Here is a 25521-nt window from a genome sequence, read left to right as displayed (position 1 = left end):
TCCACGTCTCAGCAAATGACACAATTTCGTTCCTTTTTATGGCTGAGTAATATTCCATTGTATATATATACCACATCTTCTTTATCCATTTGTCTGTCGGTGGGCATTTAGGTTGCTACCATGGCCTGGCTATTGTAAATAGTGCTGCAGTGAACATTGGGGTGCATGTGTCTTTTTGAATTATGGTTTTCTCTGGGTATATGCCCAGTAGTGGGATTGCTGGATCATATGGTAATTCTATTTTTACTTTTTTAAAGGAACCTCCATACTGTTCTCCATAGTGGCTGTATCAATTTACATTCCCACCAACAGTGCAAGAGGGTTCCCTTTTCTCCACACCCTCTCCAGCATTTGTTGTTTGTAGATTTTCTGATGATGCCCATTCTAACTGGTGTGAGGTGATACCTCATTGTAGTTTTGATTTGCATTTCTCTAATAATTAGTGATGTTGAGCAGCTTTTCATGTGCTTCTTGGCCATCTGTATGTCTTCTTTGGAGAAATGTCTATTTAAGTCTTCTGCCCATTTTTTGGTTGGGTTGTTTGTTTTTTTAATATTGAGCTGCATGAGCTGTTTATATATTTTGAAGATTAATCCTTTGTCTGTTGATTCGTTTGCAAATATTTTCTCCCATTCTGAGGGTTGTCTTTTCGTCTTGTTTATGGTTTCCTTTGCTGTGCAAAAGCTTTGAAGTTTCATTAGGTCCCATTTGTTTGTTTTTGTTTTTATTTCCATTACTCTAGGAGGTGGATCAAAAAAGATCTTCCTGTGATTTATGTCAAAGAGTGTTCTTCCTATGTTTTCCTCTAAGAGTTTTATAGTGTCTGGTCTTACATTTACATTAAACTCCATTTTGAGTTTATTTTTGTGTATGGTGTTAGGGAGTGTTCTAATTTCATTCTTTTACATGTAGCTGTCCAGTTTTCCCAGCACCACTTATTGAAGAGACTGTTTTCTCCATTGTATATCCTTGCCTCATTTGTCATAGATTAGTTGACCATAGGTGCGTGGGTTTATCTCTGGGCTTTCTATCCTGTTCCATTGATCTATGTTTCTGTTTTTGTGCCAGTACCATATTGTCTTGATTACTGTAGCTTTATAGTATAGTCTCAAGTCAGGGAGTCTGACTCCTCCAGCTCCGTTTTTTTCCCTCAAGACTGCTTTGGCTATTTGGGGTCTTTTGTGTCTCCATACAAATTTTAAGACTTTTTGTTCTAGTTCTGTAAAAAATGCCATTGGTAATTTGATAGGGATTGCATTGAATCTGTAGATTGCTTTGGGTAGTATAGTCATTTTCACAATGTTGATTCTTCCGATCCAAGAACATGGAATATCTCTCCATCTGTTGGTATCATCTTTAACTTCTTTCATCAGTGTCTTATAGTTTTCTGCATACAGGTCTTTTGTCTCCCTAGGTAGGTTTATTCCTAGGTATTTTATTCTTTTTGTTGCAGTGGTAAATGGGAGTGTTACCTTCATTTCTCTTTCAGATTTTTCATCATTAGTGTATAGGAATGCAAGAGATTTCTGTGCATTAATTTTGTATCCTGCAACTTTATCAGATTCACTGATTAGCTCTAGTAGTTTTCTGGTGGCATCTTTAGGATTCTTTATGTATAGTATCATGTCATCTGCAAACAGTGAGAGTTTTACTTCTTCTTTTCCAATTTGTATTCCTTTTCTTTCTTTTTCTTCTCTGATTGCCATGGCTAGGACTTCCAAAACTATGTTGAATAATAGTGGAGAGAGTGGACATCCTTGTCTTGTTCCTGATCTTAGAGGAAATGCTTTCAGTTTTTCACCATTGAGAATGATGTTTGCTGTGGGTTTGTCGTGTATGGCCTTTATTATGTTGAGGTAGGTTCCCTCTATGCCCACTTTCTGGAGAGTTTTTATCATAAATGGGTGTTGAATTTTGTCAAAAGCTTTTTCTGCATCTATTGAGATGATCATATGGTTTTTCTTCTTCAATTTGTTAATATGGTGTATCACATTGATTGATTTGCGTATATTGAAGAATCCTTGCATCCCTGGGATAAATCCCACTTGATCATGGTGTATGATCCTTTTAATGTGTTGTTGGATTCTGTTTGCTAGTATTTTGTTGAGGATTTTTGCATCTATATTCATCCGTGATATTGGTGTGTAATTTTCTTTTTTTGTAGTATCTTTGTCTGGTTTTGGTATCAGGGTGATGGTGGCCTCATAGAATGAGTTTGGGTGTGTTCCTTCCTCTGCAATTTTTTGGAAGAGTTTGAGAAGGATGGGTGTTAGCTCTTCTCTAAATGTTTGATAGAATTCACCTGTGAAGCCATCTGGTCCTGGACTTTTGTTTGTTGGAAGATTTTTTTTTTTTTTTTTAAAGACAGTGAAATAGAAAGTCTTTTTATTTATTTATTTATTTATTTATGGCTGTGTTGGGTCTTCGTTTCTCTGCGAGGGCTTTCTCTAGTTGCGGCAAGCGGGGGCCACTCTTCATTGCAGTGCGTGGGCCTCTCACTATCGCGGCCTCTCTTGTTGCTGAGCACAGGCTCCAGACGCGCAGGCTCAGTAATTGTGGCTCACGGGCCTAGTTGCTCCACGGCATGTGGGATCTTCCCAGACTGGGGCTCGAACCCGTGTCCCCTGCATTGGCAGGCAGATTCTCAACCACTGCGCCACCAGGGAAGCCCCTGTTGGAAGATTTTTAATCACAGTTTCAATTTCATTACTTGTGATTGGGCTGTTCATATTTTCTATTTCTTCCTGGTTCAGTCTTGGAAGGTTATACCTTTCTAAGAATTTGTCCATTTCTTCCAGGTTGTCCATTTTATTGGCATAGAGTTGCTGGTAGTAATCTCTTATGATCCTTTGTATTTCTGCGGTGTCAGTTGTGATTTCTCCTCTTTCATTTCTAATTTTATTGATCTGAGTCCTCTCCCTCTTTTTCTTGATGAGTCTAATGGTTTATCAATTTTGTTTGTCTTCTCAAAGAACCAGCTTTTAGTTTTATTGATCTTTGCTATTGTTTTCTTTGTTTCTATTTCATTTACTTCTGCTCTGATCTTTATGATTTCTTTCCTTCTGCTAACTTTGGGTTTTGTTTGTTCTTCTTTCTCTCGTTCCTTTAGGTGTAAGGTTAGATTGTTTATTTGAGATTTTTCTTGTTTCTTGAGGTAGGCTTGTATAGCTGTAAAGTACCCTCTTAGAACTGCTTTTGCTGCATCCCATAGGTTTTGGATCATCGTGTTTTCATTGTCATTTGTCTCCAGGTATTTTTTGATTTCCTCTTTGATTTCTTCAGTGATCTCTTAGTAACATATTGTTTAGCCTCCATGTGTTTGTGTTTTTTACGGGTTTTTTCCCTGTAATTGATTTCTAATCTCATAGCGTTGTGGTCAGAAAAGATGCTTGGTATGATTTCAGTTTTCTTAAATTTACTGAGGCTTGATTTGTGACCCAAGATGTGATCTTTCCTGGAGAATGTTCCGTGCGCACTTGAGAAGAAAGTGTAATCTGCTGTTTTTGGATGGAATGTCCTATAAATATCCATTAAATCTATCTGGTCTGTTGTGTCCTTTAAAGCTTCTGTTTCCTTATTTATTTTCATTTTGGATGATCTGTCCATTGGTGTAAGTGAGGTGTTAAAGTCCCCCACTATTATTGTGTTACTGTTGGTTTCCTCTTTTATAGCTGTTAGCAGTTGCCTTATGTATTGAGGTGCTCCTATGTTGGGTGCATATATATTTATAATTGTTATATCTTCTTGGATTGATCCCTTGATCATTATGTAGTGTCCTTCCTTGTCTCTTGTAACATTCTTTATTTTAAAGTCTATTTTATATGATATGAGTATTGTTACTCCAGCTTTCTTTTGATTTCCATTTGCATGGAATATCTTTTTCCATCCCCTCACTTTCAGTCTGTATGTGGCCCTAGGTCTGAAGTGGGTCTCTTGTAGACAGCATATAGACGGGTCTTGTTTTTGTATCCATTCAGCAAGCCTGTGTCTTTTGGTTGGAGCATTCAATCCGTTCACGTTTAAGGTAATTATCGATATGTATGTTCCTATGACCATTTTCTTAATTGTTTTGGGTTTGATTTTGTAGGTCCTTTTCTTCTCTTGTGTTTCCCACTTAGAGAAGTTCCTTTAGCATTTGTTGTAGAGCTGGTTTGGTGGTGCTGAATTCTCTTAGCTTTTGCTTGTCTGTAAAGCTTTTGATTTCTCCATCGAATCTGAATGAGATCCTTGCCAGGTAGAGTACTCTTGGTTGTACGTTCTTCCCTTTCATCACTTTAAGTATATCGTGCCACTTCCTTCTGGCTTGTAGAGTTTCTGCTGAGAAATCAGCTGTTAACCTTATGGGAGTTCCCTTGTATGTTATTTGTCGTTTTTCCCTTGCTGCTTTCAATAAGTTTTCTTTGTCTTTAATTTTTGCCAGTTTGATTACTATGTGTCTCAGCGTGTTTCTCCTTGGGTTTATCCTGTATGGGACTCTCTGCGCTTCCTGAACTTGGGTGGCTATTTCCTTTCCCATGTTAGGGAAGTTTTCGACTATAATCTCTTCAAATATTTTCTCTGGTCCTTTTTCTCTCTCTTCTCCTTCTGGGACCCCTATAATGCAAATGTTGTTGCATTTAATGTTGTCCCAGAGGTCTCTTAGGCTGTCTTCATTTCTTTTCATTCTTATTTCTTTATTCTGTTCCACAGCAGTGAATTCCACCATTCTGTCTTCCAGGTCACTTATCCGTTCTTCTGCCTCAGTTATTCTGCTATTGATTCCTTCTAGTGTAGTGTTCATTTCAGTTATTGTGTTGTTCATCTCTGTTTGTTTGTTCTTTAATTCTTCTGGATCTTTGTTAAACATTTCTTGCATCTTCTTGATCTGTGCCTCCATTGTTTTTCCGAGGTCCTGGATCATCTTCACTATCATTATTCTGAATTCTTTTTCTGGAAGGTTGCCTATCTCCACTTCATTTAGTTGTTTTTCTGGGGTTTTATCTTGTTCCTTCATCTGGTACATAGCCCTCTGCCTTTTCATCTTGTCTATCTTTCTGTGAATGTGGATTTTGTTCCAGAGGCTGCAGGATTGTAGTTCTTCTTGCTTCTGCTGTCTGCCCTCTGGTGGATGAGGCTATCTAAGAGGCTTGTGCAAGTTTAGGCTTTCTATCTTTTGTGTTTGGAAAATTTTAGCAACAAAGGAGTAATCTGTTTCTGTTTCTTGAAGTTCTGGTAGACTACACTTAAAAAAACATTTTAGGGAGTACTAAGGGGAGATCTTTATTACTTTTTCAGTTTATTCTTTTGAAGGTTATTGGTCTGTATGGTTTTGTTCATTCATCTTTTGTCAAATTTTAATTATTTGTATGTTCCTTCAAAATTGTTCATTTCAGTCACATCAGTAGTTCTCAGAGTGTGGTGTAGGGACTACTAGGGGTCCTTGCAAGAGGTTCATAAGGCCAAAAGTATTTTCATAATAATATATAATTATTTGCCTTTTTCCTTCTCATCCTTTCAAGAGTATACAGTGGAGTTTTCCAGAGGCTACATGATATGTACTATTGCAGCAAATTGAATGTAGAAGCAGATATGAGAAACCAGCTATCTTTTATTAAGATGTATACTGAGGAAATTGCAAAAATGTACTGCATTGCCATTCTTCTAAATTATTTTGTTTGAAAAATATAATATTTAAAAAATGTTATTTATGTTAGCATGTAGTAGATTTATTACTTTGTTATCAATTTTAGATGAATTAATATTTAAAAAATTTTTAGTTTTAATTACTAATATTATAAATATTGATAGATGTAACCAACATAAACAAAAGCTATACTGGGTTCTCAAAAATGTTTAATACTGTAAAAAGTCCTGAAACCAAACTGAGAACCACTGATCTAGATTTAATAATTTAACTTTTTTGAAAATGCATGTACTTATCAGCTATGTTTCTTGAAATCTTCTTTGAATAGAATATTCTGCCTTCTGCCTTATGGGTATGTATATATATATATATATACACACACACACACACATATATACATACATATATATATATATGCGTCTGTACGTACACATACATATTTGCTGCATCTTTGTTTTTTACATATTTATTGTGTGTCTCTTCATGTGTGCTTGTGAGCAGAACCCCAATGTAGATAGAAGAACTGGCCCACTTGGTATTTTAGATCTTCTTTGTGGCTGATTTTGTCCACAGGCCAAGTTTACAGAAGTGACTTAGATATGTGAACTGGCAGACTTCTGATGGTCGGCCTGGATGAAAGGCATGGAGTTCCTGAGCTGTAGCAGGAAGAGTGGGAGGCTCTCCCAGGGAAGTTGCTGTCATAGGCCAGCCCCATGCTCTGATGGTTACATTGGATTTCTTGAAACCCATATTGTGTCCAAGGTAGGAATCCAGAAAACTCCCTAGACTGAGTCTGCTATGTACAGGATCCTGGCCACTATGAATCCCATGGTCAGTACTTTTCTGGGGCCTGCAATCTATGCATGCCAGTTGTCTGTCCTCAGTGTACCCTCTTCCCCAGTCCCATCAAGCTGGACTATTTGACCTTCTTATCCATGATCACTGTCTAGAAGCCTCTGGCTCTGAAGGCCAGTGCCGGTGGAGATGTACTGCAGGGCACAGATGAGATGCCTGGGCCAGGTACCTCCTGCCTAGTACCTGTGCACTGGGAGCTCCTTCTTGGAAGGGAATAATCCAGCACAGTATGAGGCATAGGGTTACAAGCCAAGACCTAGGACAGGGTTTTAGCTGGTAAAGCCTCAACTTATTCTTTCAGCAAATGGGCCAAGGACTGTTGAACAAGGGTTAGTTCGAAGGCATTCAGATCCAAGACTGGAAAAGACCCTAATCCTTCTCCTTGCTGTACCTGTCAAAATCATTTCCTTTATCCAGAGGCAGGTTGAGCAATTGCTTGGATTTTTACAGTAGCCTCCTAAAAGCTGTCCCTGCTTCCATGCTTGTCCCCTACCACTTTAAAAAGTAAATCAATTCATGTCCTTCCTTTGCTTACCCTCCTATGTCTCCCCATCTCCCTCAGCGTAAAATTAAAGTCATTTAATTGCCTACAAGGTCCTATACTGGCCCTGCCCTACCACTGCACCTTAGTTCTTTGACTTCATCACTTGATACTTGTTCTCTTCCCTGACTGTTCCAGCCACATTGGACACAACAGGCACACTTCTGCCTCAGGGCCTTTGCATTGCTATTACCTCTGCCTAAATATTTCTCCCTCAGATATATGTATGGCTTATTCCCTCACCTCCTTCATATCTTTTTTCCTTCTCAGTGAGGCTTTCCCTTACTACCCTGTTTAAAATTGCAAATTGCTCTTCTTCCATTCCTCTTTCCTGTTTTACTTTTCTCCACTGTATCTATCATTTCTCATTGCATTTATCACATAAAACAGCATGTGATTTATTTATTTATTTTGCTTGTTTTCTGTTTGACTATAAATTTTGTAGGGACAGGGATTTGTGTCTGTTTTGTCTACTAATATATGCCTACCACACATGGACACACAATGTTATTTGTCATTGACTGTGGTCACTCTGGACCATATCCAGCATGTCTTACCCAGGTTGCCAGCAGCAGCAGCAGCAGTGGCAATTTATATCTATCCAAAGATCAGAGTAAGAGGAAGAAAGGGGGAATGGGAAGAAGGAGGTCCATTCCTTCTCCACTCCCCAGGGACCCTCATACTTCTTTTTTTTTTTGCTGAAAAAACACAAAACCTTTGAGGTTGAGATAATATCCTTAGAGAAAGAGAGAGAGAAAATTACATTCCACAGTAAATAACAGTATGTTCTATACTTTTTAACATGTTATATAAAAAGAACAGAAAATGAGAAAAAAAAAAAACCCTTCTCTGCACACGTGGTTCTAGTCCCTTTTTCATTTCTAATGGTGTTTGTTTATTCTAAGGTTCAGTAAATGCTTTTCACACTTTTTTGCTTATGTACCCTTCTCCAGCCCCAAAAGAATTTTGAGAAACGATGTACTTCCTTACATATTTTAAAATTGACATCAGAAATGTTTCACTAAGTTTAAATGACAGCAAAGAATATTGCTTTTAAAAATGTTTCCATTGGAAGATATTCACAGGTGAAATTGTTTGAGATTTTCTTTTAATAACTCCCGCCCACCTCCCTCTTAAAAAGAAAAAAAGTAATAGAGATAGATAAAACATGTTTGGCAAAATGTTGATAACTTGAAGTCAGCTTGAAGGGTACATGGGAATTCGTGCATTATTCTTTCCACTTGTGTTTGATGTTTTGGTTTCTTCCTTTCATGTTAGAGATTTTCTTCAAATGACTAGTGATATCTGTCCATTCATTTAAGCATAGAACATTAAAAGGTGATTGAAAGTTATGTGTGTATGGTGTGGGATGGTGGTGCTTGTTGACTGGGTTTTATTGGAAGAGAACAGGTAGTAAACTGACTTTTTATAAGGAAGGACCATATGACATTATCTGAAAAATTTCCCTCAAAAACCATCCAGTTTATCCAGAGAAGAATCCTCTAATCTCCCATCCAGAAAGATATAAGCTTGGCAGCCTGAGTACCCAGAGCAGGGTAGGAAAGGGGGTTGCAGGTCTCTGATTAGACTGTAAACTCTCACTGACCCCTCCTGTTTTCCTTGCAGGGCTTCACTCCAGCTGTCCTCTTGCCAGGGGCTCCTTAGTGCAGACACCTCTAGTTTAGTTTCTCAGAGTATAAATCTCCTATTGCTTGGTGTCAGGGAGCGGGTTGGGGGTCTATCCGTTCTTTATACAAGCCTTCAGCTATTCCCCTTCTTTTTAGCCCATGTTTCACCCTCTGTTGTCTTAGGCCTCTGGTCCTCAGCTTTGCAGAGCTTGGAGGAGCAAGCATCTCCCTTTGCTGAGACTGAGGGATCAGCTTCCTGGGCTCTGCTACTTTCTACTCCTGCATTCCCTTTCTGTCACCTATCAAGAGTTGGGGTGATGAGTATTTTCTTGTTTCCTTGTAGATGGAGTTTCTTTTTCTGTTTCTCATTCTCCTGATTTTGCGATGATTTTCCAGAGAAGTGGGCAGAAAGGGCTTTCTTCCACCATCTTGAAGCCAGAAGTCTGATTATTTTATAATATTCTTTTAGTATATTTAAAAAGTAATATCTAAAAATTAATTTTAAAAAATGCAATAAATAAATCCTTATCCCTAAGAATACATTTAGTGCAAATCAAGTTCAACACATGGAATGATTCCAGTCTTGTAATTTTCCTGTGATAATTTTGAATAATTTTAAAATAATTCTCTTTTTAGAGTTCTTGAGTTATTTATTGAAGAGACCTTTTTCAACAAGTAGTAGGTTCTCAGCAACTAACAATTAGTTTGTCTCCTTGGTATTCCAAAACTTAAAATTTACTTTAAAAGCTGTTATTCTTGTTAGTTGTTTTGAAGTAAAATTGTATTTATGACTATTGAAATTGAGCTAGTTGATACATTGAAGCCTCTTGAATCTGCACATTCACTTCACATGAACCAGTATTTCAGTGAGGATGCTAGTTCTCTAAAATCAAATTCTAGGAGGAAACACATTTGCACTCTCAGCCACACCCAGTTGCTAACAGATATTTGTCGAGATGTCTCTGTTTCACTGATGTTTTGAGCTCTAGAATTACCTGAAATTCAGTTGCCCGGTTATCTCCTCGTTAGTGTATGATGCTGAAGGACAAGACTGAACCGTATCTGTCTTTATTTATGTCTGTCCCAGAGCCTTTCATTCATTGCAGCTGTTCTGTCTTTTCTGTTCCTTCTCTCCACCTCCACTCCTACCCCATCTTCCCACCCCCATAGAATTTCCTCTTGTGATTATTTCCAATCAAGTCCTTCAGAGGTAGGCCAACATCAGCATCTAGACTATTGGAAAATGAAATAGAAATTCTCCTTCTTAAAACTCACAAAATAGAAATAGTAATTCTCTTGGAAACTGGGTCAGTAGAGCTGTACATTATTTGGCTCTGCAGATTCATTCTATCTTTGCTGATTTGTCCTTGCTTTTCTCCTCTTGCCTTGTCAAAAATAAAATGTTCAACCTTTTTAATGCCATCTAAAGGTTTTTATTGCCAACAGTGGTAGGAAAAGCTGGAGTGAGCAGGTCTTATGTCTGGCTTCATTTTCTTTTTTCTCAACCCTGTGGAGAAAGATAATGTAGAGGATTGGGGGGGGGTGGTTTAAATATGGCTAACAGAACATTTATCTATCAAAAGAGACGTTCAGACTCAGTGTGTTAGTCTTACATCACAGGTCTGACATCTGAGATTCTGGGGAAAAGAAGAGTGGCAGGGAGGTGATGGTGGTGAGGAGACATGGGGGTAGCTAAGTGGAAGAGTCTAGAGGGGTTCTAGGAGTATATTCTCCCTACCTCTCTTTCTGCCACCACACCTGACACCAAACCTGACCCAAGGTGAGGAGCGGTCCCTGGTGAGACAGATGTTCAAAGTGTTGCAGACTGCAGGGTGGGGAGGAGGAGAAGGAAACCTTAGGCAGTTTTGCTGGGTGGGAAGAGGGAATAAGAGTTTCTATCGTTACTAACATCATTATTGAGCCTAGTTCCCAACTGGCTATTTGTATGCAAGAAAAATACATAAGAGTGTGTATGTGTGTGTGTGTGTGTTGGGAGAAGAAGAAAGAGTAGTACTTCTAGCTGCCCACACAACTATTGTCATTTCCCTGTTGGTGCACGTCTATATTTGCATTACCCTTGTTATTATAAATGAGTCCAAGAGATGTGTAGGATTCAAAAGACTTCAGAGTTTTAAGGGCATTAGTGGTAATTTAGAAACCCCAACACCACTGTCAATCACCAAGTCCCGCTGGTCTGTCTTTATTGTCTCTTACAGCTGCCTCCTCCTCTCCATTCCTACCGCCACTGCCATATGTGTTATTTCTTACTTGAATTACTGCTTTCATTTACCAAACGTCTTCATTTCCCTTAGTTCCCATCTTCCTCTAATTCCCACTGCAACCAGAGTGAGCATTCCTGATGACGAATGTGACCGTGCTACTCCACTGCTTAAAATCCTTCTGTGGCACCATATTGCCTTAAGTGTAAAATCTAAACCCCTTAGCATGGGTGCACTAGTTCTATGATCTTAGTCCTGCTTCCTCCTTTGCACTTTGCAGCCACACATCCTCAGCTCTTTAGGGACCATTAACCTTTAGTTCCCAGAACCTTCCTGATGCTCCGTGACCTTTGCACAACAGTTTCCTCTGTTTGGAATGTACTTTCCCCGCTCTTCACCCAGTTAATTCTCATTCCCTGATTCTTCAGAGCTCAGATTAGGTGTCACTTCTTGATAACTCTAATGCCAAGGCTGAGCTGAGGATGCCCTAAGTGTCCACTCAGAATATGTCCTTGTCACAGCCCCACCACTCTGTATTTTTATTTTTATTAATATTATTAATCATTATTTTGGTTTTATTATCATTTTACTTACCTTTATTCTCTCCTAGTTCACGAGTTCCCTTATGGGCAGAAACTAGTCTTTCACATCTGTTTTCTCAGTAAAGATATCACCACATAGGAGGTACCCCCAAATAATGAAGTGTTGAGCCCCTTTTTCTTATAGTTGAGAAACCAAGACTCAGAGAGATAAGCCACCTTGCAAAATGCTCACACAATATTTAGAGCCTACCTTTTAGTCTAGTGTTTGTTTCCCCTCTGTCAGGAATTACAGACTCAGGTGTCTGTAAGGGCCAGATAGGCAACAAATATGAGAAAAGTGGATTGTCTTTTTTACAGTCATTCTGACATTTTTCTGAACATATGCCTGTTTCACACTGTATTTTCCCATGTATAATAAAGAAATATTTTTGTACAAGAAATACTTCTTTTTTTCTCTTAAGCTACCGCATAAGAAAAACGATAGTGTGAAGATGATGGTTATATTGTGACTTGATCAATTATAGAAGATCAAATGTGCTGCCATGGAAATTTGTATACACATAACGTGGCACTTCATGTTATGGTTTCAATCTTTGGATTCATGCCCTAGCTTGGCACTCAAAATCTGCTGACCTTTCCAGTTTCATCTCTAGTCATTGAACCCCTACTCACATTTTTGTACACACATACATACCCCAAGCTCCAACTTTACTGAATTGTAGTTCCCCAACATGCCTTTTTTTCTTTTTATTGAAGTGTAGTTGATTCACAGTGCTGTGCCAATCTCTGCTGTGCACCACAGTGACTCAGTTTTACACACATAGACATGATTTTCTATATTCTTTTCCATGATGGTTTATCCTAGGAGATTGGATATAGTTGCCTGTGCTATACAGTAGGACCTTGTTGTTTATCCATTCTAAATGTAATAGTTTGCATCTACCAACCCCAGACTCCCAGTCCATCCCTCTCCCTCCTCCCCTCTCCCTTGGCAACCACAAGTCTGATCTCTATGTCAGTGAGTCTGTTTCTGTTCTGTAGATAGGTTTATTTGTGCCATATTTTAGTTTCCACATATAAGTGATATCATATGGTATTTGTCTTTCTCTTTCTGACTTACTTCACTTAGTGTGATAATCTAGTTGCATCCATGTTGCTGCAAATGGCATTATTTCGTTCTTTTTTATGACTGAGTAGTATTCCATTGTATATATGTACCACAGCTTCTTTATCCATTCATCTGTCGATGGACATTTAGATTGTTTCCATGTTTTGGCTATTGTGAACAGTGCTGCTAATGAACATAGGGGTGCATGTACCTTTTTGAATTATAGTTTTTTCTGGGTATGTGCCCAGGAGGGGATTGCTGAATCATCTGGTAATTCTAATTTTAGTTTTCTGAAGAACCTCCATACTGTTCTCCAGCAGTACAACTTACATTCCCACCAACAGTGTAGGAGGGTTCCCTTTTCTCCACACCCTCTACAGCATTTGTTATTTGTAGACTTTTTAATGATGGCCATTCTGACCAGTGTGAGGTAGTACCTCATTGTAGTTTTGATTTGCATTTCTCTAATAATTAGTGATGTTGAGCATCTTTTCATGTGCCTACTGGCCAACTGTATGTCTTCTTTGGAGAAATGTCTATTAAGGACTTCTGCCCATTTTTCAGTTGGGTTGTTTGCTTTTTTGTTGTTGAGTTGTATGAGCTGTTTATATATTTGGGAGGTTAAGCCCTTGTCGGTCGCATCATTTGCAAATAATTTCTCCCATTCTGTAGGTGGTCTTTTCGTTCTTTTTATGGTTTCCTTTGCTGTGCAAAAGCTTGTAAGTTTGATTAGGTCCCATTTGTTTATTTTTGTTTTTGTTTCTATTGCCTTGGGAGACTGACCTAAGAAAATATTGGTACGATTAGAGAATGTTTTGCCTATGCTCTCTTCTAGGAGTTCTGTGGTGTCATGTCTTATGTTTAAGTCTTTAAGCCATTTTGAGTTTATTTTTGTGCATGGTGTGAAGGTGTGTTCTAACTTCATTTATCTACATGCAGCTGTCCAACTTTCCCTGCACCACTTGCTGAAGAGACTGTCTTTTTCCCATTTTATATTCTTGTCTCCTTTGTTGCAGATTAATTGACGATAGGTGTGTGGATTTATTTCTGGGCTCTCTATTCTGTTCCATTGATCCGTATGTGACAACATGCCATTTTTAATTCCTCCCCTTCTCTCTCTGTGCTTCCTTCCTTCCACCTCTGCTTGAATCAACCTCAATCCCTGGCCTTACTGTAACCCACTCTCATAGTTTGGTGCTGGATGCACCCCCAGCTCAGAACTCTAAGCTTAAAAGCCATTCCCTGGACTTCCCTGGTGGCGCAGTGGTTAAGAATACGCCTGCCAGTGCAGGAGACACAGGTTTGATCCCTGGTCCAGGAAGATCCCACATGCTGCGGAGCAACTGAGCCCCTGCGCTGCAACTACTGAGCCTGCACTCTAGAGCCCGAGAGCCACAACTACTGAGCCCGTGCACCACAACTGGTGAAGCCCGCATGCTCTAGGGCCCGCGGGCCACAACTACCAAACCTGCTTGCTGCAACTACTGAAGCCCACGCACCTAGAGCCTATGCTCCGCAACAAGAGAAGCCACCGCAACAAGAAGCCCGTGCACTGCAACATAGAGTAGCCCCTGCTCGCCGCAACTAGAGAAAGCCCGCACACAGCAACAAAGACCCAACGCAGCCAAAAAAAAAAAAAAAAAAAAACAAACCCATTCCCAGGCATAGAGTTTCCATGATGTGTGTATACAGGTATATGCTTGTGTATGTGTGTCTGTATGTCTGTGTATGGCCAGAGTGCACAAGCACTTTTAGCAAGCACATTATTCAACTGCCCCATTTAGCAAAGCTGAGCCCAGGATTAAATTCTGTGGTTTCTGAATTTTCAGGAGGTGACATGCTGCCTTTGGTATCAAATTTGATTAAACTTGATAACTTTAATGCCATTTGGTTCTGTTGCGGAGGAAGAATTAAATTGCTTACTCTAGAGAATGAATTTTTTCCACTAAGGAATAGAACATTCATTAAAATTATCTTGGTGACCTGAAAGGGGGAAATGTACTTCTTTTTCCTCAGCAGAAGCAGGTCCAAGGCATTATTAGCACATGATAAAAATTGAATAATTGAGCAACACTGACTACTTTGGGATTCAGGTTTCCAGCCCCTGCTGTGTGATTAGTTCAGTCCAACCTGCTGGCATGCTTAAGCAGGGAGCCTGCAAAGGATTAGGAAGGAAAAACCCTTTAACGAATCTCAGGTACTGAAGACATTTGATTTAATTTTACATGTTACACATGGTAATCTGGTTTCCCTTGGCAACCTCCAGTTCTACCCTACTTTATAATCAGAGGATGGCAGGTTGATTACAGACTTGATGGCATCATCTGGAAGTGACCATAGAGAACAGAGTTCGCCTCAAAAGAGGAGAGAAAAAAGTCACTATAAAAGGACAGAAGAGTCTGAGTTCCCTTAAAAAAAGGACAGATAGTTCTCTATAGCTCAGATACCCATGAGGGTTTCATTGATGAGGGAGGTTCCAGAACTACTTATAGCAGAGCAGTTTGGTACGTGAGGGAAAGGGATCAAGCCTTTTAAGTCTTTAAAGGGATAATAATTTTATTACTTGTGAAATACAGATAAGGTTTTAATTCAAAAATGACAGTAATAGTTACCATTTATTAAGTACATGCCAGGAATCTTACTTGGTTCTTTACATACATAATTTCATTAAATCCTTATAATATCTCTGCAAGGGGAGTATTTTTTTTTTTTTTTTTTTTTTTTTTTATTTTTTTTTTTTTAACATTTTTATTTATTTATTTATTTATTTTTGGCTGTGTTTGTTGGGTCTTCGTTTCTGTGCGAGGGCTTTCTCTAGTTGCGGCAAGCGGGGGCCACTCTTCATCGCGGTGCGCGGGCCTCTCACTATCGCGGCCTCTCTTGTTGCGGAGCACAGGCTCCAGACGCGCAGGCTCAGTAGTTGTGGCTCACGGGCTCTAGAGCGCAGGCTCAGTAGTTGTGGCTCACGGGCCTAGTTGCTCCGCGGCATGTGGGATCTTCCCAGACCGGGGCTCGAACCCGTGTCCCCTGCATTAGCAGGCAGATTCTCAACCACTGCGCCACCAGGGAAGCCCCAAGGGGAGTATTAATATCCCTTTACAGATGAGGAAACAAGTATTTATTGCTCTGTTAAAGTATGGAGGCTGAAGGAAGGTGGGGTAACATTGAATACAAGGTTTCAACTTTAGTCGATTTATTTATTTTTTTATTATATATATATTTTTTTCTATGATCTCAAAGTCCTATAAGTCTTAATAGCCCCTGTTACAAAACGGTATACTAAGTAATGTCCGTTGATGACCTTTAGCCATCCAGAAAAATTTAAATTACAATCATCTTAGTCTAACTCTCTTATTTTACTCATTAGGAAACTGAGTGCCAGAAATCTGGTAAAGCCTAAAGCCAGGTCTTCTGACAACTCATAATTTGTGTATTATACCATGCCCATGCACTTTCAGAGAGGGCTTGAGTAAATGGAAGGCAAGGAGGAAGAGGTCTTGCAGCGCTATAAATGGTATTAGTTTGAGCTAATAAAGTAAACAAAGTAAACAAACTAACAGATCGGAAGGTACTGATGAGACATTTAGGCATTGGGAACAGTTCTAGTTCTTACCTAGCTAGTGATTAATTTATTCTGCTTGGCTCATGTCTGAACAAAGTAATGCACCTAATGTTTCCAAATGATCCTAAGTCTTTAGCAGTCTCTGGTGCCCCACCAGCCACTTGAGGTTTAAAAGGACAGGGTTCTACATATGAACAACAAAAGCTGTCTCTCTCTCTCTCTGTCTCTCTGTCTCTCTCTTTCTCTTTGTCTTTGTCTCGCTGTCTCTCTCTCTCTGTCTTGCTCTCTCTGTCCCTCTCTTTCTCCAGGTCTTGAAGTGGATGTGACTGGCCGGTTTTGTGACATGTAGAAGCAGAGACTACTTATGGCATTTTATTGACTTACACATGTATGCTTCTGTCATGTTCACAAAATGCTGTATATACGAGGCAGGCCATGTATTACCTTTCTTTAAGGTGAAAGCTATGGGAGTCTAATGGCAAACTGAGAAATCTTAGTGTCACACACTTACCATGCAAAGCATTTTATATGAATTTCACTTAATCCTTATAACGACCATGATTGTGAATGTTATTGTTTTCATTTTAGCAACTTTTTCAGTTTTTTATTAATCCTTCCCAGAACATTCTCCCTAGCATTTTATTATGAGAATTTTCAAACCTATATTAAAGTTGAAAGAATTGTACAGTGAACACCCATATACCCACCTAGATTCTATACTTGTTGCTGTTTTTCTTTACTTGCTTTATTATATACCTATCAATTTATCCAGCCACCCATCTTAGTTTTTGTTGTATTTCAAAGTGAGTTATAGACATTAGCACATTTTACTCCTAAACACTTACATGTGGATATCATTAATTAGAGTTAAAAATGTTAACTCTATTAAAAAAACAAAAACAAAAACTGAGTCCTTCTTTGGGGACACAGTATGTACTCCTCAATCACTTTGAGCTTTTCCCTATGAAACAGTAAGATATTTTAAGAAAAAAATGTAAGCTACCCATATTAAAAAACACTTGTAACTCATTAATGAGAAATAGAAATCTGTGGGGAGGAGGGGCATACCCCTGTTGAATTCGTAGGCCACAGCAAGCCAGCACTACAAAGTGGCATCTTACCTCACTTCTGATTTTAAATGAGATTGAGGTCGTTGCCGCATTTCTGAACACTAACTCCTCTCCTAAAAAGGAGAGTTTGATTAGCAAATTACTTAAGCAGTTTACTAATGATATTGGAACCAAATTTCAATGAACATTTTTTCCCTTTTCTTTCTGGGTGTGACTAAATTGCCTACAGCATGCTGCATGGTTGCTGGTAAAACAGGAAATGGGGTAAGTAATTTAGGTAGGGAATTTTTACTACCCTTTAAATATAAGCTACCTGATTCTTAAAGTACTTTTACTACTACTAGCTCTTTTTTTAGAGGGAGTTCACTAGCTGCTAGAGAAATTGGCACAAAGAGGAAATTTTTATTGTATATATTTAAGGTGTTAACCTTGTTTAATTGGTTTATTTGCACAGCATATTAGTAGTCTATTAAAGCAGACTCATTTTTTTTTTTGGTAGATTTATCGTGAATGTAAATGCATGTAGTTTTGGCAACTTATTTTAAAGGAACACATTTTATACTGGTCTTAGAAACTAAATTATAAAACTAATTATGCTATAAAAGATACATAGTAAAGTCCTAGTTAAGGCAGAACAACAGTGAGTTTATACATAGATAAGACATAGAAAACATAGGTCCACAATCCTTTATCTGAAACCCTTGGTGCCAAATGTGTTTTGAAATTTAGAATTTTTTAGACTTTGGAAATGTAATGCAGTATAAATACCATATATAATATACCCATCTCCTCCAGGGTCTGGGGTAGTACTATATAATCAAACATTAATATTTCTGCAGTGAAATATATGAATAGTCACACTAAATTTGATAAACAGAGTCTAAATAAATAGCCTCACATGTTCAAGTCAGAGTTTGGTTGCCAACTGAGTTAAGGAAAAAAATCTTTAATTTCCCAGAGCTTTCTGGATTTTGAAATTAAAAATTTTATACCGGTATGAAAAGGACCATGTGACTACTGGAGTTTCCTGTGTACTCTGGAAAGAAAACCACAGAGAGAAGTATAAATTTCTGTATCAGAATCTCATACTTGGTGTTTGATAGAAAATTAGTTGATTTGGCTTTTTTGTGTGTGTTGTATTTCACATCTGCATTTTTAAAAGGGTAATAACCACATATTTATTAAAGGTTTGGGGGTTCTGTTAGGTTATGTTAAATTAGTCTCCAATGCTTGTGATTCTGGCATAATAAAATTTGATCCTATGTTTGAGAAATTTGTTAGCATAGTCAAGTCAGAGCATGCTATTTTTTAAATGTTTCCAGTTTCCATCTACCTTGCTTGCTGTTGTTATTTCGTATTGAAGGATTTTAAACTAAGCTTAGTTCTTCCAAAAGATCCTGATCAATATAGGGATACTAGAACAGAAAAAAATATAGAATAGTAGTCTTTTCTCTCAGTGTCCCTAGTTCATTCTAATATCAAAAGGTTGTGGAGGAATTGCCGTTAAAGAATTGATTCAAGGGATTTAGGAAAAAATGTATTGGATATTTTGGTTCATGTTTGCTTTAGAATGGTTATCCTGTTGTATCTATAGCAAAAGTGATCGTAATTGATATCCTCATCATTAGTTATCTAACAGAGGAAAGAGGGAAATGCAGTTACTAAGTGTTAAATTGGTACTGAATTTACCTTAATGACTACTGATTCCTCTAAAGGACCATCAGCCATAAGCTAAGGACCTTTGTGAAAACATTCACCCTAAATTATATTAGAAAAGCTATTAGCCACATTCAACTTGCAGGATTGAAAATTTGGAGTTTTAAGTATTGTATTTTTGCCTTAAATGTGAGGTTAAGGTTTCCAAAATGTCTCTTAACCCTTTCTTATAGCTCTTTAATCTGGAAGGAAAAAATACCTGTAGTTGAAGTTTTTAAACTGGACTAAGGTGCTTTAAATGTTTTTCAAAGACATGAGGGACTTAAAGTATCAGTTTTCTTAAATATATAATGAGTAATGTTTTAATCCATTTTTAGGATTGGCTTTGGCTACAATCCTTTGTACTCTCTAGAGTCTAAACAATTTTTAAAGGGTTTTCCATTCTTGTGTTTTGTTTCACCTTTTTATTCTTTAAAATGTGTGCTCATACCTTAATTATTTACCTTTCAACTGAGATGCTATTTTATGCAAATATCGTTAGTTAAACTGTTGATACAATATCAAGATAGTCTTTGAAAATTTCTAAAATGTTTCTGATAGAGAATTAGGAATGGTTTATGAAGCTAAAACGCTTAGGGTTTGAATAAGTTCTTAAGTGTAAAGAAGTAACTTAATTTTTTTATCAGATGTCGGGCTTATCAGAGTATTTCATTGTTAAACCACAATCCCAAAGCATATGAAAGCATTCTGTTTAACCAATTATTCTCAGCTGGATAAGAATGGGTAGATCAACTATTTCTTAATTTGCATTTTTAGAGGAACAGTGGTCTTTATGTGTGTGTGTGTGTGTGTATATATTTAGATCAATTAAGTTTAGCCATTAGCTAAATTATGTTTTGTTTTCTACCTGTAGTTCATAGTGTCTTTTGGTCTTGAGGAATTAAATTACAATGGATATTGACTATGTTGTCCTTTCTAATAGTGAAAATAGGACATTGAAAGAAATGATTCACAAGTTGGCCTAAACACCTCTTTTGTTAAAAGCAGTCCTGTAAATAGCTATAGGACTGATTTGAAGTTTTAATTATTTGAATGATACGGCCTGTTTAATAGTGATATTACAGAGTAGGACTGTTTAAATATTACCATACCATGTTTTTCTTTCCTTTTACTTCAGTTCCTTTCTATCTCATTTTAGGTTACAAACTAAAAGCTAGAACTCATAATTGGGACTTCCCCAAACCTATTTATTGGCTCATGAGTAGATTTTGGGGGAATGTAAAATATTTATTGAGATATTTATATGTTGTTAAATTGATGAGCATTCTAGAACACTGATACTTTAGGATTTAATACTTCTTCTTTACCAGTAAAGAGAAGTACAGCTTTTACATTGATTTCCCAAAAGTAAGCCCTCATTATCAGGAAGAGAGTAGATACAAACATTTTTGGTCTGAGATTATTGTAATACACAGTTTGTAGTTTCTAAGCAATAAATAATCCTCTCTATTCCACCTTTCCATCTTCTGATGTATAAATCCTGGCATCTGGCAATTCTGTCTCAGAAAAACCTCATTTGTATGCTTTTCTCTTTGAAGCTTCAAAAACTGTCTTATATGCCATTAAAAAAAGCAGTTTCTTGATTCTACTAGAATATAGGTCCATGAACTGAGGAATTTTTGTCTGCTTTGGTCTCTGCTTTCTATCTAATGTGTAGAATAGTGCCTGCGACATAGTAGGCACTCAATAATACATACTTTTTAATAATCACATAAATTCTTGCTTTCATAAAAATGAAGCTTTTCATGTCAGTGAATTAATTTTTATGTTATTCAGAAAGCAGAGTCTGTCGCTGGGAAGAAATGATATAGTTCAGCTAAAAGAAGCCTACAAATGGATAACTCACCCCCTGTTTTCAGAGGAACTGGGTGTTCCCATTGATGGAAAGGTATTGGGTCATCAGCATTGTTAATTTTATTCTGTGGTTTTACTAGTTTTACTTCATTATATGGCAGAGTTTTGGTTATCCAAAAGAATCTTCTCTTTCAATAATCCAATGAAGGATTTTTAAGCTTTTAAAATGTTAATTTCTAACAGTCTTAAATTGAGGTTAAAGTTTTTTTTTCTTTCTTTTTTTTTTTTTTAAAAGATTTCTTTGTGATCCAAGACACTTATAACAGGTGCAGTGTATCCTAATTGACCTTAAAAGGTTAGAAGTGAACCTTTGCCTTTAGTATATTTATAGTTTAATTAGAGAGACAGATTTACTGATACAAAGCTAAACATAAATAGCTATGAACAAGTGTGGAGTCAACTCTAGACTATTTAATTTTGGTTATCTGTGGCTAATTTTGTTTTCAAATATGCAGACAGACCCTATTCAACTACAATGAGCATGGGCTCAACCTATCCCACCTTGTTGGTATCTGAGGTCCCTCTGTTTAATTTTAAGCAGACTGCCTTTGAAATGAGAACACTTACCATCTCCCCTATTCCAAGGCAGACCTTGCCTCAGCCTTTGAAATGGATTGAATTTTAGGGAAGAGTTCAATAGGTTTCCAGACATGGAAACAGGATATATTCCCAGCTCCTCTTAAATTAGACTTTAATAGTATGGCCTCATTGCTTCATCATTTTGCGTGAAGGAAATTCCCTGAATATCAGACACACCCCTATTCAAGTAAAGTCACAAAACCATCTTTCAAAGCTAAGTAATTAAAAAATTTTCCTCGTTCTGAATTATATAGCTCTGTTTCCCTCTGTTAGTAAGAATAAGCTCTGTCCTTTAAACTGAATACTAAGAGAATAGAGAATAAAACCACTTCACAGATAGTATGAAGAGGAAATGAGGTGATGAAAGTACTTTGGAAATTAGAGAAGTCATTGATGCAAAATATTTTAACCTCAAATTTCAGTTTGAAGCACAGATAATTTTACATGTTGAATCAGTGAGAACAGAAAATAGAAAACAAAAGATGCGGTAATGTTCTAATGGATTCAGGATGAATGAAGTTTTCTTGAGTAAAAGGAATGTGTTGTAATTTTAATTTTATTTTGTAGATTAGACTAGAGCAAAAATTTAGCTATTCACTATTGTGATTATAGAGTCGCTAATAGGCCTGCTGACGATCCAATGCAATCAGTAAATATAGAACTCAATAAAAAAGGAAAAATTGTTATATGGTATGATATTTATATATTTTTCTCAGTGTGGAATTTTGTATAATCTCCATGGAGGTAAATGTATATAGAGTATGAACTTGTGCTTTTTTGTGTACAAGGATGTTCATTGTGGCATTTTTTAAAAACAGAAAAACTTAACTACAACTTAAACGTCCAACAGTCCCTAGAGTGGAAAAGATGTTCATGATGCAATGTTAATTGAATTAAGCAATTTTCCAAGTCTGTTTAATATACAAAGAAGTATATACATTTATGTTTATATTCATAAAAATGGCTAGAAGGAAACATGCCAAACTGTTACTGGTTCTACCTCAGTGGAATGGGATTGAAAACCCATCCTGTTTATTTTATAATTTATTATGATCACTCTTTTAATAAAACAAAAAATTAAGATCTTGCTTTTAAAAGTCAAATCCGTTAAGAAGTTTGAGCACTTAAAACAAGCCTCATACAGAGTTTTTAAGCATGTGCATAAAGTGCTATTTGCTTTGCTAATAATTCTAATCATAGTACTGACAGGAGTAATTCTTCATTTCTTTCAGTTATCCCTTTCCAATTCCCTGAATTCTCATTCATCTTCATACCTAATTGTACATTTATATATTTTTCTCAGTGTGGAATTTTGTATAATCTTATACAAAATTTATACATGTAGAAAAAATATACTTGTATAAAAATGTATACATGTACAAAAAATCATACAAATTTATTTTAAAATTTGTTTTAAACTTTTTTTTTGTAGGATCACTGATGATTGAGTTTTAGAAGTTAAAAAAAAAAAAGACGATTTCCTTTACAGCTGCCCTGTGAACAAGCTGATTTGAAAACAGTAGTATTTCCAGTTTTCCTTGTCACTCTTTTTCTGAGCCAATCTTTGAGAGTTAATTTCTGTTTCCATTCATAAGTTGTCAGATGTTAGTTTCCTTTTGCTCATCTTTAAACTGTCTTTATAATTTTTAGAGCTTGTTTGAAGTGAGTGTGGTCTTTGCTCACCCAGAAACAGTTGAGGATTGCCACTTTCTGTAAGTTACAATGTAAACAACAATGCCAATTGTGCAACATTGTTAATATTTTTTGATTTTCATGAAAATAGTATTGTTCTTCTTTCTAATGAGCCTGTCAGAACTTGTCATGTCTTAGTAGGTTGTGAGCTGTCTGATATAAGGGTCTAGGCAAACCAATGCAGCTCATATAGGGATTCATTTTGTCTGCTTCTGATATCCTGAATTTAGCAGCCATGTTGTATAAAATATATTTGAATTTTATCCTCCCCAAAATAAACTCATTAATCTTTTATATTACCTTGAATTTTACTTAGACGTGTGATATGCCCAGATTGTTTCAAGCCAGCCAAAAACAAAAAGGTAAGGATTCCTGCTTCTTACTCTTTAGTGAGTTTTGTCTGAGCTGAATATTCAAATTAACAACAAAAAGGATATGCATTAGAAATGTTGGCAATCTATTATACTAAGAATCAGTCTTTAAATATTTCCATTTGCTACATTTATTTTCATTTTTTCAATTCTCAACACCTTTGCCTTTGGCTGGGAAGTTGTAACACACAAATGTTCTCATGCTTGTGTCAGTGTCTGGATTGTTTCCCCAAGATTATGTCATCTGGGAAAATACCTGTTCAGTATCATCACCATTCCAAACTTTTATCTAATATTTATTTTCTAGAAATCGGTATTTTGAAAATATAATCCAAAGTAAATTATTTTATTTAGAACAGTCCTGAGTTAATAGAGCCTATTTCAGGCTACATTTGCCAAAAGGTATTTTATTTAAACTCTCCTTTACTGTCTGATGTGAGCTGGTCTTCATGTTAATGAGAAAAATTAGTTAGCATGTACTTTTAGTTTCTATTATGCCAGGATAGAATGGCAAGCTTTCACACCCCAGTTACTTAGCTGGTTTTGTGTAGACTCAGGCATTCCTAGTTTTACCGACATCCATTTTGCTGTTGTGGTTGTTAAAAAGAATATAAGTTTATTGCCAAAGATACATCTTTTGGTCTTTCCTCTTGCCTGGGGTGGGAGGGGAGGGTTGGGGAGTTTGTAACATTTGCCAAATGCCCTGTGTGGAAATAATCAGAAATGCAGGAAGCCTAAGACACTGCTTGCCTCCTTTTCTCACATCATGGTATACCTAGAACATTACCATGTTTGGCCAGCACCCTGAGGTTAACAGATGAAGTTGCTCTAAGTTGTAAGCAATAGGCCTGGGGGTTCTCATTGTTCCAGGCCCTGCCCCTCAGCCCTTGTGAACTAGAGGGATCTGGGCACAACTGTAGCCCAGTGGTATGCTTTGCCATACCGATTGGGAAGCTCTGCCCAAATGAGCTGTAAGCCATATTTATATTAAAGATCTAGTTTTATTTTTTGTTATCTTTGAGGAAGTATATAAGTACCAGCATCAAATAATAGAGTAAGGAAGTTTTTGTCAAACGATCATGGACACCACGCCATTTGGCCAGTAGGTGTTGTATAGTCTTAAGTGTAGTTTTCCTGCCGTATGGCTGGGAATAATTTGAGTGACGTTTTGAGATTCTTTCAGGCCTAAGATTTCATATCTTAACAAACAGGCACTTAATCTTTAATTCTAACCCTACGACACCTTAGGGTTCCCCAGAATATGGTTTAGAAAATCATTTCTTTGATGATAAACTGTTTAGATACCTACATTATTCTTCTTTTCAGTCAAGTATAATTTCTCATAACAGAAGAAATAATTGTGATTTATCATAGTGACCACAAATATATGCACTAATTAGTTCTAGTATATCTAACATGAGGTTTGGCTTTTCTTATTTTAAAAAACCCAGAGTGGGACATTTGTAGTTGCCGTTTTATTCAGTATAGTGGATTCATTTACTTTCTCAGAGGTTGGTGAGTGATATTGAATTGCTAGATGCCAAGTCAGGCTGGTTGGCTCTGTTTTACCCCTTACCCTGGCAGCCAACTCCTGAGTTATATACCATGGCCCCTGAAGGGATATAGGGAAGAAAAGATAGATGGATCAGTCTAAATTTCTTTTGAGGTCTAGGAAAAAATATTCAAAGCACATTTCCTGCAATGCCATCATTTTTGTATTTGAAGAATACCACATTTTGAGGGGAATGGGAGAGTGCAGTGAAGAAGACATATTCTGCTAGATCCACCTGGTATTATAGACATAGATTAGATTGAAGAGAAGGGTTGTAGGGTCTACCAATCACAGAACTGACAGTATGAACACTTGTGCTTCATTTATTTTCTTGAAGTTATTAAGTATTTCTCCCTTTTAAGTATGGTTTAAAATGATATAATTTCTCCAACCATGTTCTTTGTTTCAACTCTGATGTTTTCTTATATAGGTGATAAAATGTCTTTTCTTTTCATTTTACCCTATATAGTCCGTATTCACTAGAATGGCAGTTATGAAAGCTTTGAATAAGATTAAAGAAGAGGATTTCCGCAAGTAAGTAGAATTATAGAAACAAGAAATAATCATGGAATTTTAGAATAAAGGGAATGTTAGAAATAATCTGGTTTA

The 25521-nt window shown here is 37.0% G+C and overlaps 1 protein-coding gene across 9 annotated transcripts in view; it reads left to right on the top strand.

Annotated features, from left to right (window-relative positions):
- The window catches only part of PUS10 (pseudouridine synthase 10), a 67840-nt gene that overhangs the window by 22909 nt on the left and 19410 nt on the right, over positions 1-25521 (top strand). For 3 of the 9 annotated variants that reach the window (XM_061168768.1, XM_061168770.1, XM_061168769.1), the window contains exons 5-9: positions 17378-17412; positions 20641-20752; positions 22948-23009; positions 23306-23351; positions 25382-25446. In XM_061168768.1, the coding sequence (XP_061024751.1) occupies positions 17378-17412; positions 20641-20752; positions 22948-23009; positions 23306-23351; positions 25382-25446 (320 nt within the window). Of the gene's footprint in view, positions 1-6331; positions 6386-17377; positions 17413-20640; positions 20753-22947; positions 23010-23305; positions 23352-25381; positions 25447-25521 lie in introns of those variants that run through there. The other 6 variants (XM_061168765.1, XM_061168764.1, XM_061168763.1 and 3 more) reach the window with 5 other exon arrangements.

This window comes from Eubalaena glacialis, chromosome 14, assembly GCF_028564815.1.
Source record: "Eubalaena glacialis isolate mEubGla1 chromosome 14, mEubGla1.1.hap2.+ XY, whole genome shotgun sequence".
Classification (NCBI taxonomy): domain Eukaryota; kingdom Metazoa; phylum Chordata; class Mammalia; order Artiodactyla; family Balaenidae; genus Eubalaena; species Eubalaena glacialis.
This window is presented reverse-complemented; position numbering and strand designations above follow the sequence as displayed.